This window comes from Lupinus angustifolius, chromosome LG18, assembly GCF_001865875.1.
Source record: "Lupinus angustifolius cultivar Tanjil chromosome LG18, LupAngTanjil_v1.0, whole genome shotgun sequence".
NCBI lineage: Eukaryota > Viridiplantae > Streptophyta > Magnoliopsida > Fabales > Fabaceae > Lupinus > Lupinus angustifolius.
The window spans coordinates 2,044,263-2,062,409 of record NC_032026.1 but is presented as its reverse complement, the minus strand read 5'-3'; the positions used below and the strand labels follow the sequence as shown (position 1 = coordinate 2,062,409).

The following is an 18,147-nucleotide window of genomic DNA, read 5'->3' as shown; positions in this document are numbered from 1 at the left end:
TGCGATTCAAAGACATAAATCAGTAAATGAAACATAAAATGCTCGAATTCGAGGTAAAATCCAAAATAATAGTTTTGACAACATGTAATGTTTTAAATTGTACTCTTGTTGTTTCGACTTTCGAGTCGAAACCATAATTGTGACAACATCAATTATAATTTAAATAAATTTTCGTGCGATTACGATAAATACAATATAACATAATTTAAAACACTAGTAACATGTTTTGAATTATGAAAAGTGTTTAGTAATCTAGTACAATAAATCAAATAAGAATAAGAATAGAAAAATGTTGTTACCTTTCAATCACTTATATGTGAGTGGGTTTAGCTCCTACACCTTAAAATTTCGGAAATTGCGGGATTATTTCTTATAGGTAATTGAAATGTGTAGAAGAAAGAAAAAATGTGTAAGAATAAGAATTAAAATTGAAACACACTTCACTCTTCAATGTTATGTATTATGTGTAAGTGTTATGTGTAATGAAGTTGATTAATAAAATAATTGTGATTTAAAGGGAAAATTGGTGGAAATGCACGTTGGACACCTCATAACGATGTCGTATTAAAAATCTATTCATTCATGAATGTGGAGCCTATAAAATTTAGTCAATAATAAATTTATTCAATTATTATCATCAAGCTTTACACAATTAGATATTTTCCTATAATATTCTATTATTTTCACCATGCTTTATACAATTGGGGATTTTCCTTTTCCCAACTTTTGGGTTAGCTTTACTTTCCCATTAGTGTTAATATGTGTATGTAGTTTTAAGCCGTAAATTTGTATTTCCATTTTAGGAAATATTTTTAATTTAATACATAATTAAATGTTTTTTTGATCATACATAATTCGAAATTTAAATATATTATGATAAATAAAATCTACTATAAATAAATAGTAACCTTAGCAGTACCTACTTTATTTAGAATTTTTGTAATAGTTAATATATTATAACAAGTTATATATAAATTTCTTATTTTCAATTAAATATCAGTTTTATTATTATTATTGTATACATATTAAAATATATTTTTAATATTAATTATTTTATTTATAATATGAAATATCATATATTAGTTTCTTATTTTTTATTTATAAATATTTTTTTACCTATATGTGTCTTCATCTAGTTCACTTCCTTTCGAATCAAAGATTTGTAGAAAAATGTATGGGATAATTATATATAATTTTACATGAATCATATTAGAAATTGTCTTATTATGTTAATTACATATTTTCATGACAAATATTGCATGATGTCTTATTCAAATTTCCTTATTTATATTAATACTAGTTATTATTATTGCTATATTATTAAAACTAGATACTATATATCATACACGGTTAAGACTTGTACGATACACACTTATCCCTCCTAGCAAAATAGAATATTGGCATTTAGTTTTGTACTATTGTTAGAGATTGAGTCAGATCCTATTTCTTGTGGGATGATAAATAATAAGTATAAAAGTATAAGTTTTTTTACATAATTTTTAATTATTATATATTTAAATAGATTGCCATATATATATATATACATATATGTGGTATCTTTGTTATATTTAAATTTTATTTGTTTTAAATCCCCAAAATAACTAATAGTTTCCATTGAGATATATGCATATCCTTAGTAAAAATGTGACATGTGTGCTATTTTATTTATTTTAAACAATATTTGTATAGAAAACGATGAAACATGACACATGTCATAATTTCATTGGCAGGAGGAGATAATTTATCTCCTTATACTAGGAGATACTTCATTCCCATACAATTTATAGCTTTGAAGGAAGGAATTACATGTGTGTTACCTCTAGTGGTCTAGGTGGATTGGGGATGTCAGTGGGGCAGGGTGGGCGAGAATGTTGTTTTTCCATTTTCATATGTACACCTATTTGCGAATACATTTACGGATAACGAGTATTTATGAGTATCCAACGAGTTTTTAAATTTTTTTTTTTAATAATAACATATATCGTTATAGTTCAATCACTAAAATTTATTATTAAATAAATCAGATAGATAGCATATATTGTTAATGTAGTGTAAAATAAAAAAAAATAATGTGGATACCTGCAAGATGAGTATCATGATACTCATACTCACTCATAAGCTATTATTATAGGTTCATATTATGTACATTTTTGCATGCATCTATAGGTGGAGTATTTTTGTCATCACAAAAGTGATATGGTTGGTGTCATTGACATTATTAAGGTTAAACTTAATGGATGTAAATATTATTAGAATATATGAAATTTTTTAGAATATATCTTAAACTATATCATAGAGAATATCTATATGATATATAGACATAGAAATAACATCTAATACTATGATTATTATATCAGATTTGTTTAGAGTATGTTAGAAAATTTCTTAGAATTGAGATTATTTTATTTTATATTTTATGATTTGTTTTCTTATTTAATTATAATTCTAACATTTGTATAAATAGGGGTTGATATCATATCTTTTGTATCATAATATCACCACTCAATCATTCACAATATTATTAATACAATTTACCATTTTATCATTATTAATTCAAAATGATATTTGAGTCATGTATTAGCCTTGAGAGAAACTTAGACTTGAGATCTTTTTATCGGTTGGTTTTTCAGTTTTCTCATTCTTATGATCATTTATCGTCCTTTTAGTCTCCCTCTTTAACATATCGGTTTTCTCTCTCTATTCTAGATATGTTCTTGTTGGTCCACACTTTTATTAAAACTTCAATCTGTGTCGTTCTTGAATTTGTGGTTGGCATATCCATCACAAGCTCCATTGGTTTCCTCTCTTCTCCACTCGACAAGTTGGATGCATATGATTGTTAATCGTCAAATAGGAGTAAAAATATTACATTGGTGTCCAAACAAGTATAAAGTTAAGGAGTTATCGTATCTACAAGGACTATTATGAGTTGGTTTTTAAATGAGTTTTCAGAGTTGATTTGATGCCATAAAAAAATATATAAATATGAACAATTTGACACTTAACAATCATGTCTATGCTCCATTTGTTTTCTCTCTTTTCAAAGGCAAGCAGTTCCATGGCTTCATAAGTTTGGTTTATCAAATATTTAAACTATATTTTAACAACTTTATTAATTGAATATCACCTCCTCACTTTGGATTTTGGTTGTCTATGAATTGGTTGAATACCACCTCCTAAGTTTGGTTTATCAGTTTTTGATATTGAGTTAGTATCATCTTCATTAATAGAGATATAAGTGCTTAAAAAATAAAGAGAAATATAATTTTTAATGACACATTTATCATTTTGATTATAATAAAATTACACTTTTGTTATTAAAAATAAAGGAAGAAACATGCACTAATGGAAATGATATTTGTTCCTTGATATTTGTGTCGAGTTTTTTCAATTATGGTACTAATATAAATAACGAAATTATTTTATTTTAACATTACCATATAATAAATTATATGAATATAATTTCAATAATAAAAAAAATTTTAGTTTCCTTATATTATTATAATATATATTCTAAAACAATATGGTGAATGATTGTATATCTCTTGGATGACTTAGAGGAAATTATTTTTCAAACCTAAAAGTTTTATAATGTGTTTAACACCTAGGAACTATACTTAGGGGCACAAATTCAACTTTCAAATCCCAAATGTGTTAAGCATATAAATATATGATATAAACGAGGATATTGATTGGCATGTTTTGTTTGATGTGATTGTATAGCTTATTTCAAATAACTCATCATTGTGTGTTCTTTTGAGTGAAACTTGTATCCGTATGTGCCTATGGAGCCACGTAAATGGAAATATGATAAGCCATCAAAATAAAAATTTAAAAAGACACCAAAACTTTTAATGAAATTATGTGAATATTAACCAAAAGATTCATTATTAGAATTACTTTAAGCTAGGATTCACTCACCCAAAAACCAAACTCAAAGTTTGGTTATATTATCATATGATATATGACTTATCTTAACATATACACCCATATCTCTAGAACTGGACATCTGAAGAATGAAGTTTGCAAGATCGGACATTAGTTCATGAAGAATATTAGTATCACTAGGGATCTATCACCTAGTCTATAATAGACTAAATGTTTTTGTAAACAAACTCAAACTTTTTTTAAAAATTATTTAACTTCATAAGTTAGACTTTAAGACCATCTAAAAGATATATTGAGCTTAACATGCCGATATATTCAATCATATTATATATTATTTAAATTATACTATTGTAATATAAATAGTATTATTTTATAAGAAATTTTAATATGAAATAGATAAAATATAATATAATTGTTAGTGTTAAACACACATGATATCCTTTTAAAAGCAGATATATTAGTCTTTTAAAAGAAGATATTTTAGCCTATTTAAAGGTCGTATAACATAATACACCTTTAAATAAGCTAACAAACTAAACCAAAATTTTAAATATGACAGACTTATACTTAAATTTTTTTAAATATGTGAGGCTAAGGCTCTTATATGTTATATAGATTTGACATGTTTAAGGCAAAACCTACCTTGATATGTATTATTTCTACCCTTAGTCACAACCAATTTTTTAAATCGAAAAGATTTAAGTATTGAGAAGAAGTAATAAGAACCAAATTAAATGTCAAATTTATTTGTTTGGTATGAACTTAGAGTTGCCATTGCCACTAGTGTTACAAAAGTCGGCTCAGATTGGCTAGTTCGATTGGTTTAAGTGTGAAATGAACATAGAATCAGTCCAAATCTCTCATCTAATCGGTTTTGCATCAAAATTGAAATGATTTTGTTCGGCTCGATCAGTTAAAGACAACCAAAATGATATCGTTTTGAGATGAAAAAAATCAAGTGTTTTCACCTTATTTGTAGTTGTGTTGGTCGTTTGTTTCTTATGTTCTAGCAAAAACTAAATTGTTTAATTAAATTTTAAACTTATTTGTGCAATTTATTTTTTCAATTAAAGCATAAAACTTATGTTGTTTGGTTATGTTTTTAACTTTTATTTTTATTTTTTGTGGTAATGAAATCTTATTTGTTAATTGCTTAATTAAATATGATAATATTTTAAATTTGGATTATAAAGATATTAAATTAATGTTACATGCTATTATCAATTTTTAAATTTTTTAATGTAAATTAAGTCAATCGGTTCAACTATTGACTTATTTGTCTATCAAATGACTCATTAATTCAGTCCACAATTAATTACATTATTCATGTTTTTATGCACAAAACATGAAAAACTTTCTATCATTGTTTTGGATAAGCCTTTCGACTCAAATCCAAAATCGTTTTAGAGACACTTTGGTCTTTTAAAAAAATTCAAATATATTTTAATTCCCATGAAATTTGGACCAAATTGAGTGACGAAAAAAATTTCAAGAATCAATTTGTCTCTAGAAGAAAAGTTGACAAACATGACTTTATTTTTTCAAAGATCAAATTATCCCCTAATAAAATTTTCAACAATTATTTTGTGAGTTTATTTTTTCAAAGAATAATTAGGATAAAAAATTGATAGACTGAATTCGACTTTACTCGATTATAATTTCATCCCATACACATCATATTCCTTAATTAACCAATTTAGGGAAATATTTACTATGACCCAAAAACATTGGTTAAGAAAGTAAAAAGAGATAATTTTGCCTATAGAAAATTATTTTGTTAATACATCAAACATGTAATAAACTTTGTTTTCCATACAAGTTTATTCTTTACACTTTATACTGCATTCTTAATTAGAAGCTGATTGACGTGACCCTGTAATTTATTGCCTCACTTTGTTGAGATTAACAATCACTTACGAGAAAAAAAATTAACATTTTTTTATGGTACTACTTGCTTATAGTACTAAGTTTATTTGTGTGAGATGACTTGTAATTATCAAATTTTGGACAATGTGCACCCAATGCAGCAGCATCTGAATACTATTTAAGGACTTCCAACTCAAGTCAAATGACACATATTTTGTAATATTTATTTTTTTATAAGCAAAAATATATTAAAGACAAACATACACTATAAAAAAGATCCTTATAGCCACGGTTAAAACCGTGGCTATTGTACTATAAAACCGTGGCAAAATACGGTAGCCACGGTTTCCTGTACCCAAGCAAATACTGGCATTGCAAAAAATTAGCTAAGATCAATTTATGATATAGCCACACTCCTCTCAGTGTGGCAACATTTGTTTAACCATGGTTATACCCGTGGCTAATTTATACCAGTATTTTCAAACACAGTCAAAACTGTGGCTAATTTATACCATTATTTTAACCACATTCCAAATCTTTTTCAGTTTTATTCACACATATTCCTGCTCTTTTGGTCCTGTTTAACAATCACTATATTCTATAATATAATGGGAAACTTTTAAATGAAATTAAATATTTACAAGCTAATAATAATAGTAATAAAAGTGTCATACCATTAGCAAAAGCAAGCCTTATACATCTCCCAAATGTTTAACATTCATAATTTGCAAAGAAATTAAGATAAATCAAAATATTAAATTGATAAAATTTCACGAGTATGTATGCAAGTGTAACGAAGAGGGTGAGATATCTCAAGTGAAAATGGGTAAATCGCTACAAAATTTGTCCACTAAAAACTTCTCAAGAGTAACCAATCGATTCTGAGTATGTGCAAGTTGCTCTTTGATCTCTTCATATCCTGACAACTTTAATTTCAAAGTTTGCACATATTTCTTCAACTCTATGATGATTCTATGATATCTCTTTTATATGGTATAAATTAATATCTTGTATTGGTGCATCTAATAATAAATATAGGTTTAATTATAGACCAAGTAATATAACATGAAGGGTGGAGTTATTATCACAACAAGATTTCGTATCCACCAATGAAGCCACGAAGAGTGTTGAGGAGAACCAAATGTGTAGAAAAAGTAACAAGAAATATCAGTAATTAAAAATAATAGAGCATCCTCATATATACTTTAATACATATGCCCATTGCCCAAAAAACATGAGACACTATTATTGCTATTATTGAAAGATAAAGAATAGAGCAAGATTTATAAAACTGATATCAGAAGAATATGATGATAACAACAAGAGATATATAATAGACATGGATTGAGAATAATATGTAAAAGCAAAAGAGATATATAGGAAATGAAGAATGAGAAAACAACATAAAGAATGAATCTATGACTTACCAGTGATAGGTGAAGAGAATGGGAACTAGACCTTCTTATCTCAGCTTCTCCATTTTACGTCTTCATATATATAATAGAAAAATGAAAATGAAATAATTGAGATAAAGAAAAGTAAGAGACTATCATGAAAAAAATAGAAAGCATTGTTGCTACTAGTTTTCAAAATCAATTCTTCCAAACTCTTAATAATAACTCATACAAGTTGGGAACCATTATTTACTAGTAATGTGTCCTACAAAATTGAACATTTGAAGATAAAATTAATAAAGCCAATAGAAATTAAGAGCATAGAGTTGTAAAGTGGAACATAAAGATACAAAATTGAATTGGAACAGAAGGAAATACTAGAAAGTAGTGTAAGAACATAAATCAACATGGAAGCACATGAAGAGAAGAGAAGCAAAGGAGAATACTGCTCTATCTAGCCAATAGAAATCAGGAAGAAGATATAATAAGAAATACAATTATTGAAGTGGAGGGCATGAGGCATATGAAGTGAAAATAATATATTTTAATCATTATCATAACAGTAAATTAGATTACTATAACACAAACTTATTTACCTGCACAAAAGCACATACTTATTTACCTGCTCAATTATGATGGTGATATGCCTAATTTAATCAACCACTTGCAAATGCCTAAAATAAAAAGTCCAAAAATCTAATTATTTGCCATCATTCAATAGTACAAGTTAAAGAATCTCTAAATCATCTACAACAATATACACTTATAAATCAATCCTAAACAATGAAAGAAAAAAGTAATTACAACAACCAAATTTGCTCAAGACCATTGATAAATTAACAAATACATGATAGTTGAGATATACAAAATTAGAATTATAAAAATTAGAAACAAAATGATAAAATTGAAAAGAAGAAGCTACATAACTGGATATCCATTTACCTATAAAGGAGTGATGACGAGGTTGAAGAGTAGAAGAGTGTTAACAATTGAACTTTGCAACCATGACGCAAAGAAGCCTTTTGGAGAATCCAATGCTTTGCTAGTGCTTGGATTTCCATTTAGGGGTTCTGATCTTGATTGTAGCTCTGGAAGGTTTAGTTGGAGCCTTTTTTAGAATCGAAAGTTTGAGAATGGCTGAGGACATTTTTTAATACACATCTAACTCCTATGCAAGTAAAACAACCATGTCAATTTCTTTTTAATTTTTTCTCTAACCATACATTACATATCAAATTTGTTACCTCATTGCTCAGGTTTAACTTCGTCTTCACTTGTGGTTTTAGTCTTTGTTTCTTTTGGATGGAGAATAAGAAAATTGAAAAATTGATATCATATTTTGAGATACTTGTCTTAACATCCCACATTATGTCATTGTCTTTTTACTTTTACATTTTTACACATTTCTTTAGCTTCTAAAGAAAACATACAATTGAAGCTTTTGAACTTTACAATGTTTTAATTTCTATTTTTCACTCAATAATTTGGTCCTAACAATCAATAAATTATATATTCTGAATGTAACACATGCAAGACATAAGAGAGTGTAAATAAGGTTATTAATCTTACTCACAAGTATTCAAAATTGCAGATTTAAAATGAATAAAGTTTAGAAATTGAATTGTTTCGTGTTGGTGAGTAGCATTGGGGTACTGAGATAAAATTAGGGATTGAGAGAGATAAAATTAGAGATATGAAAATTAGAAACAAAATGATAAATTAAAAAAAAACTGCAAAATGAGATTTATATTTACCTTGAAGGATCGAATGTTTATGAGGCGACAAACAACATGAAGGACCATACCATTTCCAGCATTGTGTAAAATAGTGTTGGAAAATCCCAAAAGCTTAAACATTAACATTCTCTTCTCTCAACACCAACTTTGTCATAAAAACTGGAATACACACAAACACAATAAAATAATTACAATACTAATTAATCTTGATTTTCATTCTATAATTCTCAAAGATGATGATTATGGGTTACTGCTACAACGTTTGGATCATTTGTCCAAGAGATTTCGATAAAGAAATAGACCTAAGGTTACACTCATGGTATGCAATAGATGTGAGTAAGTAATTAACATAATGTCATGAATACTTTAAGCAGTTCTAATTGAATTATAAGCCTATTTTTCTTTCTAAATAAATAGAACTAATAACCACTCGTATCTATCTTTCCTAGAGACTAGTTGAATAAGCTTAGGGATGGCAACGGGCACGGGCGGGCACGGGTAGTAGCTACCCGCTACCTGTTTCAAAATAGAAGAGTAATACCCATACCCGCCCGTACCCGTACGGGTACCCGTGAGCGGGTATTTGCGGGTATTTCTGGGTATCCGTGGGTAGAACGGGTACCCGCGGGTTTTTCTATTATAAATAATTTTTTAAATTTTTACTTAAATTGTGTTTTAAATAAGATGAAATTTAATTATATGTGTACCTTTTGATTGAATATTTGACAAAAATGCTAAATTTATTGGTGGTTTCCATTTGTGTGATTTTTTTAACAAAATATATATTTTTTCTTTGTAAAACATGTGTGTTTTTACACATTTAATAATATTTGTAATATTTGTAGGGTGTTTCACCACCAAACTCAATAAAATATATAAACAAAGTAAAAGGAAAAAATATACATAGTGTAATAAATGTTAGAATAATATATTTTTTATTTTAATTAAATATAATATATTAATCATATAAATAACGGGTACCCGCGGGTACGGGTACCATAATACACATACCCGCCCGTATGTACTACGAGTATTTTTAAAAACCCATTTATAATACCCGCGGGTACCCGTTTGTGACCCGTACCCGTGTCCGTACGGGTTTTTTTGCCATCCCTAAATAAGCTCCATATATTCCAAAATTTGTCTAACTGGTGAGAGCTTATTTTTCGAAGTTCACTGGAAATAACATACATAAACTAATATAGCCAAGAAAAGAGAGGTATATAATGCAGTGTTTTAGTTTTGTTTAGAAGATATTGGTGGTGAATTTAACAATAGATTAGGAAAAGTGCTAGCAGAAGAAGAAGAAAAAGCAGAAAAACTAAGAAATACAAAATCACAAATAAATAGGTCCTACAATCATTGGTTGAGGAAGTATAATAACATGAATAAATGATACAACCCACACAAGTCCAATCAAAAACAAAATGTCTAGAGTCACTCATTAATTCAGAGATTTCATACTATGGAATTGTATTGGATTTGCAGTTCAAAACCAAAATTCAATAATTCAAAATTCACAAGTTAGGAATAAACCTGTCCATCATGATAAGTTCATGCACATGATTAATTGACAAATTTCTCATCTAAATAATACTTAACTACAGTATGCCTAATAACAACATTAATAATAACTTGTACTAAAAACGTGCTTTAAAAAGTTTGGCATCCGATTAATTGATACTCATATAAATATATTGGATATTACATATTGCTACATACACTAAAAAAAAGACTTCAATTTATTCAAATTTCAGAATAATTTAATGCTCACAAACTATACATCATACTCACAATGTTTAAACCACTGCTTCTTGATGATCAATATTACTTGCTTTGGATTACTAGTACAACATTAGAGATTGAGAGATACATAATTAGACATGCAATTATTAGAAATAAGATAAAATTGAAAAGAAAAGGCTGCAAAATTGGATATATTGAAGAATTAGTTTAAGAGATGAGGCAATATCAACCACAAATGGAGGGAAATAAACCGTATAAGGGAACAAATAAATAGTGTAACGTAAATGAACACAAAGAAGTAAATATCAACAAAAAAACAATCAAAATCAAACAGAATATAAAAGAATCAAAATGAATATCAACAAAATAAAAAATTAAAGTAATATCAACAAGAAAGGAAAAACAATTACAAATAGAATCAGCGATTACATTTAACGTTTACGAGAAATGAAAATTAGAATGAACTGTATATTTAAAGTTTATTGTTTGTTTATTACCTTGAATGAATAGAACGAATGGATGATTTGAGTAAAGGAATATATAAAACGTTAAAAGCAGAATGAATAGAGGATTTGAGTGAAGGAAGAATACAAGAGTTCTTACTTGAGAACCGTGAATGGAGGATTTGAAGGTATTTGAGTGAGGGATTTGTATGAGGCATTTAGATGAAACTGGAAGTGGATTTGAATGAATGTGAAGAGTTTTTCATTTTGAAAAAATATGAGGGATTTGGATCGCCGTGTGTTTGATTTTGATGACTGTTTGCACGGGCCCAATAAGAGTAGCAAGTGTTTGGGCTTGACAATTAACTTTGCCATAATTTTAGTAGTGTGGCTTGACAAGAGTTCTTATCCTTATGACTTATTAGTATCTACACATACCATCAAACTGAATAGCATACACTACTAGACATAGATGTATGCTTGAAGGTATATAAAACTTTATTTTATCATTGTAGTTACTAGACATAGAGTTATCTTTGGCAAAGGGTTAGTACAGACCAAGACATTGCTGGCTAACATAATTGTGGTGTTGCATTTTAACTCAACTTGCATGCATGAATTACTAGACATAGAGGCATGATTTTGCAAGTCATATTTTCTAATCTTATGAATTGAAGTTACTAGACATAGGTTTTGTTGCATAAGTTGCTAAATAAATAAGACATTAGCTTTTAGTAATTTTGAGGTTATTATATGGATTAATCATTATTGAATGGTTATAAATTGAGAATCGGATGTGTATGGATAGTGATTGTGAAGTTCAGTCCGAACTCTTATTCTTAGTATATTACAAATTCGATTAATTGTGTCATGCACCATTCAAACAACCCTTTGAATCGTAATCTAAAATAATAAATTTTAGTTAAAAGACTAGTATTTAGCAAGTCCTTGTGGATACGACAATCATTTACTCTATACTTGTTTGCGACACTAGGGGATGGTAAAATTATTTATGGTAAATTTTACATGTTTTTTTTATAGTACTTGCTTATAGTACTATATTTATTTGTGTGAGATGAGTTGTAATTATTAAAGTTTGGACAATTTTTTTTATTTGAAGTAGAAATAGAACCTCTTCCTTTTAGTCGAAGTTATAAATAGCACACCATATGGAGGATCTTGCCTTGATTATTCTTTCTTCATTCCTCCCATGCATGAAGAATATTTCACATAGATTTAATTACATACACAATAAAAAACAATCCTAATAAGTCATAAAAATTAATAAAAAACACGCATCAACTTTCTACTAAAACAATTAAGTACACAACTCGTGCAAACTTGTGACTTTGTCATTCTTATTGTAGAATTCTTAGTGTATATATATGAAGCAAGAGTATACAATTCCAAATGTAGAAAATTGGCATTTGTAGCAAATTAAATGTGATTTATCATGTACAAACACCAAGTTGGCTACACCAATACAAGTACCCACATCAAATAATTGTTGGGGTACTTATAAAGGCACATGTCATGACAAATTTAAAGTACAAATCCATTCTATGTATGCTCAAGCATTACATTTAATTTAGTTTTACTTTAACTAAATATATATAATGTATAGTATATATATATATATGATGCAATTACTCACAAAGCCATTCAAGCTAGCAACACCAACAAGCTTTTCAAGTTTCAACAACCCCTTCATTAATTTTGAGACCTTTCTTAACGCTTTTAATCTTTTCCACCACCGGTCTAAGATCCCTATGGTGCACATTCACCTTTAATCCGTACTTCATGAATAGAGTCAATGACATCTTTTGCTCAACGTGGTGACCGTGTGCCACGGTGAGTTTGTGGCGGAGGAGCACCGCTGCAGCAATAGACTTCATTTGTAAATAGGCCAAGTCTTTACCTAAACAAATCCTAGGCCCTGCATTGAAGGAGACAAATTTGTATGAATCTTGCAGCTGAATTTTGTTGCCGTCGGCGGAGAGCCACCGCTCCGGCTTGAACTCAAGGCAATCCTCGCCCCAAATGTACTTCATCCTCCCAATGCTGTAAATGGAATATGTAATTGAGGAACCTGCAGGAACAAATGTTCCACTAGGCAAAACGTCGTCGTTTACAACATGCTTTGAATCTTGTGGAACTGAAGGGTATAGTCTTAGTGTCTCTGAAAGTGCAGCTTTTAGGTAAACTAAACGATCAACTTCTTCAAACACTAGAGGCTCATCCACCCATTTTGACACGTCATCACCACGTGTCTCAATCAGAACGGTGCTAAGCTCAAACAGTATCTTCTCCTCCACGTTGGGGTTGAGAGTGCATAACCAAAAGAACCAGCTAAGTGCAACTGATGACGTGTCACGTCCAGCTAGGATGAAGTTGAGTGCCACGTGTTGGAGAAACTCGTCTGTGTAGGACTCTTTCTTTTTCATGAACCGAGATAACAAGTCATCATGGGCGGTGGTGGTGGTGGTGGTGGTTCCAGTAGCACTAACTAGTTGTTTTTTGTTGAGTAACTCAAGCTTGCGAGTGTTGATGATATTTGAAAGGTACTTGTCAATATGTTGTAGACTTTGATTCAAACTTGTTTCCATTCCTAATCCGAGCCATCTTTTAAGTTTCCACACGATCTCAGGTAGAATGAAACGTTGGAGCGTGGCTTCAGTTGCGCGATCAAATGACATAGCAAAACCATTCACGGGAAGGCCCATTGCAAGTGTTTGTGGGTCTTGCCCAAAAGTGAGTCCGCAAATGTTATCAAAAGTGAGTCGAAGCAATAGGTCTTGTAGGTCAACTGGGTTACGCTCTTGTTGCGCCACAGCTAGGATTGGGCAAAATCTTTGTTTAATGGCTCGACTCACCCACCGAGCCATGGCTTGGCGCAGAGTGCGTGTGGTGAATTCAAGTGCAGCAGTTTTGCGTTGAAACAACCATGTCTCACCATCTGAGTTGAAAATACCATCTCCAAGTAAGTCATGGAACACTGCTTGCCACGTGGGACCTTTCGGGTAGTTGTCAAATCGAAGCTTCAGGATATGTTCCAGGTTCTTAGGGTCGCACGTGACTGTCACGAGACCTTGTTTCCGACCGAGGAATGGTATTGGGCATATGCAGGTTTGGTACGTGCCGTTGCACGCGCGTAGGTTGTCTGCAATCCAGTCATGCATTCGGTTGGAGTGTTGGATGAGACCTGGGAGACTGCCCAATAAGGGCCATACACGTGGACCTTTGAGTGAACGTGAGATGAAGGTGAACCATATTAAATAGGCTGCAATTGCTGATAGGATCATTAAAGCCGTTGATGCATCCATGTCACTCAATGGACCCAAAACTTCAAAGCTTAACTTTATTAGCTGCAACTTCCACCAACGAAATTTACTTACTCCTTTTCTCTCACGGCTGAAATAACAATTCGAACAAAAATGTTTCAGAAAAATGAAAATAAATAAGAGAAAAAGATGTATAATCGATAGTGTAATAATTTTTACATTGTTACTCGATTATTTGTCATTCATTTTTAATTATTTTTGACTTTTCACAAAGTAATTCAAATGAATGATGCATTAATCATGTATAATTTTTTATACTATCAGTATATCAATATTACACTCAATATATAAATTATTCGGCAAATAATGAAGCCAGTAGTATAAAGAAAAGGACAAAATAGTTTGTGCAATGAGATAAAAAAAAAAGTTTTTTTATACTATTATCAAATCATTCATAACTCATATATAAATCATTTTCATCTCTTAAATAAAAGAATTCTCCATAAACATGATTGATGATGTACAAATCATGTAAACAAATTTATACCAACAATACATAAGCATTAAATTCAAAGACACATTTGTAAGGGAAAAAACAATTTGATTAATTAATAGTATTTTAAATTATGATTAAAGTTGCATGAAAACGTGGTCCATGCCACAATTGCAGCCCTAATGCACTTCAACAAATAATCAAAACCATAATATTGTGACTGCAATAACAATTGTGAACTACAATTACATAAACATTTAGCGAATATGAAATGATTCTGAAGAAGAAATGAAAAGGACCCCTTAAGTTGATAGAAAATATTTACATATAAATAATATATATAGATATATAGAGGGGTGGTTCTGAACTTGTGATGAGTGATGAGATCTGTTCATGAAAAGTTGTAAACACAATGTGAGAAGAAGAAGAAGAAGAGGAGAAGGAAGTGGTTAAGTATTAAGAGATGAGGTACCTACATGTGAGAGAAAAGTAGAAGGAGCAGGTTGTGGCTTGTGAGTGAGGATATGAAAAGAGAGGGAAAAAAGTGATTTATAGAAGAAAAGTGGTGAAACCGAAAGAGGTACAATTAATAAGGAGTAAAGTGGCTAGGTTTTGTTGAAACTTTCAAAGAATTAAGTTGCATTTTCTTCCATGGTAAGAAGACTTTAGGGTAGTGACCTTAATTAATGCCCACAGAAGTTGTTGGGTACATTAAGGCAAAAATAAAACCCACCACCATGTTTTTTTTATTAAGTAAGACACCTATTTCACGGACAAAGATTTATTATCTCAAACTAGTGATATTGAAGAAAAAACAAAAAAAAGTAATAAACTTTTAATTTTTGTAACTAACATTATATGTTTTCATTAGTTTTGGATATGATTTGAGACACGATTTGTGCCAACAAACCTTTGTCCTTATTTTACCTTTTGTTTACAATAGTATTTAAAATTTTAAAAAGAGTTTTTATTGCAAAGTCTTGCAATTGGTGAGCAGAAAAGATTATGCTTACATTTTTATCTGTTTTTTTGGGGCCATGTTCTCTCTTGAAAAATAAAAAAATATGTTTCCAATTAAAACTTTCCCATGGTATTCAATAAAAAATATATATTTAACTAGTTATAACTTTGTACAATATATGAGTTTGGTGTATTTTAAATATAATATTTAATTTTTATATAATAATTATTCATTGAATGAATGTTCAACAATGTGTGTAAAAAAATATTTCAAGATATATTAATAACATTCTCCTAGACAATAAAATAGCATTTTAAGTGGTCGTTTAATATAGATGAAAGATTATAGTTTTTTATTATTTTTAAAAAATAAGCTTAAAGTTACAAGACAAATATGTTTGGCAACCAACCTAAATTATAAAATTGGTTCTTATTTATGAAAAAATAAGCAAAACATGACATCTGTTTTAGGATGAGCTTTTTTGGATTGCTTATTTTTCTAACCAATTTAACTCCACATTTTATCATTTGTGTACTATTTATTTTGTGGATTTATTTAATTAAAATTTAGTAACTTTTATTTATCTTTGTGTTATGTTATTTTTAAATATTGTTATTAATTTTTATATTATATTTTATTTTAATATTTTTTAGTCTTTGTCATGAGATATTAAAAGTTAAAACATTTATAGTAAAATATATGATAAAAATAGTATAAAAACAATTAAAATAATCAATGTAAACAAATAATTTCATAACCTTTTTTGTAATTTATTTTGTAAAGAATAACTTTTCCACTCTACCCAAACGAAAGATAATTAGATTATATTAAGTTTTTAACTAAGGTATGCAAACATAAATTGATTATAAGATGAAAAAAATTAAAATTTCATATTTTATAATTTTAAAGTTTATAAACTAAAACTAAAAATATAATTGATACTAAGATAAAAAGATACGTACACTAATAATGTAAGATTTTTTGCGCTATCACTACATCATCTATCATTCATATTTAATAATGATTGATTTCTAAATATAAACAATACAAATAAATGATGGATAATGTATTAACTGTATAAAACCTTCACTGGTAATCCATAAATATTACTATTATACTCTTATACCAAACACATTAATTGTATCATTCATCCCCTCCCCTATACGCCATCCTTACAAACATAGCATAAATGAACATCATTAGTTCAGATAAAAATTAATCAATCCCTTGATGAAATTGGCCAAACTTTATGTTCCATTATTTCCTTGAGAATATGAACATTACGTATCCTAGCTATCCAATTACCGAAGACATTCTTTGTGTGTACACAGTGACCACTTTCGCCCAAAGAAAACATTTAGTTAAAGATCTTGTTAGATTTTATGAAAGGAGATTTATTACCCACTAGTGTAGGAAATCGGTGTTTAAACCTTAATTCTAGGCGTATTCAATGAAAAAACTTTGAAGTAGTGAATGATATAAGTTCATCCATTCTATAGGTTTAAGGTAGTTATGCTTTAAGAAAATAGCTAGGAAATTAATATAACTTAATTAATAATCTTATTTAATTTATTCTACATTAAGAAACTGAGGAAAAAAAAGATAACAATTGGGTTATAAACATGGATGTATTTAAAAGTAAAGTATAAATATATATTGAGTTTTACAACACACAAAAATTGAAAAATATAAAAAAATTAAAATGAAAAATATCTAACTAATGGAGTAGTTGTAGACGACTTTGCTAAATGCCCATTGCTTTGATGAAAATAAAGTTGTCATTTTTGTTAATTAAGGATGGCGTGGGACATCTATAGTTTTTAGTGAGGTCTATTTATTGTGTGGGCTTCTTTTTTATTTCTCAAATTTATCCTCGTACTGGAAGTAATTTTGTCCGAGTCAGGAACATCTATAAATATGTAGGGCTAACTCTTCTAGTAGATATTTTTTTCATCCACAAGATTCGAACTCAAGACTTACTTAAAGAGAATCAAACATGTACCACTTGAACCAATACTGGTTGAAATTTATTGTGTAGTATGAGATAAATAATCTGATAGGCATTTATATTATAGATTTTATAAATATACATATAGTTTTATATACTGAATAAAATATATTTTATTGTGTAGATAATTTCTCTTCAACTTAGGTGTATTTTAAATCCCTTTCTTTGCTTCCTTAAAGCCGAGGTAAATTCATGTAATTGGGAAAAGTTAGGGACCTCGGAGCTTCATTTATCTTTTCCACTAAATCGGACAAAGACATACGTATAATTTATCCATTTAGCAGGTTATTATTGATTTCGTTTCATATATAACATTTAAGATTGAGTATAT

The 18,147-nt window shown here is 29.0% G+C and overlaps 1 protein-coding gene across 2 annotated transcripts; it reads right to left on the bottom strand.

The window, feature by feature from the left end:
• Nucleotides 12,407–15,451, bottom strand: LOC109333174 (cytochrome P450 86A22-like). 2 transcript variants are annotated; one of them, XM_019568497.1, is made up of 3 exons: nucleotides 15,320–15,451; nucleotides 13,586–14,484; nucleotides 12,407–13,549 (listed from the first exon to the last, which is right to left on the bottom strand). In XM_019568497.1, the coding sequence occupies exons 2-3, from the start codon at nucleotides 14,394–14,396 to the stop codon at nucleotides 12,762–12,764; spliced, it is 1,599 nt and encodes a 532-aa protein (XP_019424042.1). In that variant the 5' UTR covers nucleotides 14,397–14,484; nucleotides 15,320–15,451; the 3' UTR covers nucleotides 12,407–12,761. The 2 variants fall into 2 exon arrangements, with proteins under 2 accessions (XP_019424042.1, XP_019424043.1); XM_019568498.1 differs by having other exon boundaries at nucleotides 15,324–15,425.

Bases quoted from the DNA above. Each gene is read 5' to 3' on its own strand.
- LOC109333174 (XM_019568497.1), bottom strand. From the start codon at position 14,396: ATGGATGCATCAACGGCTTTAATGATCCTATCAGCAATTGCAGCCTAT. The intron at 13,550-13,585 runs AACTAGTTAGTG...CCACCACCACCA, and splicing joins TGAGTTACTCAACAAAAAAC to CCACCGCCCATGATGACTTG.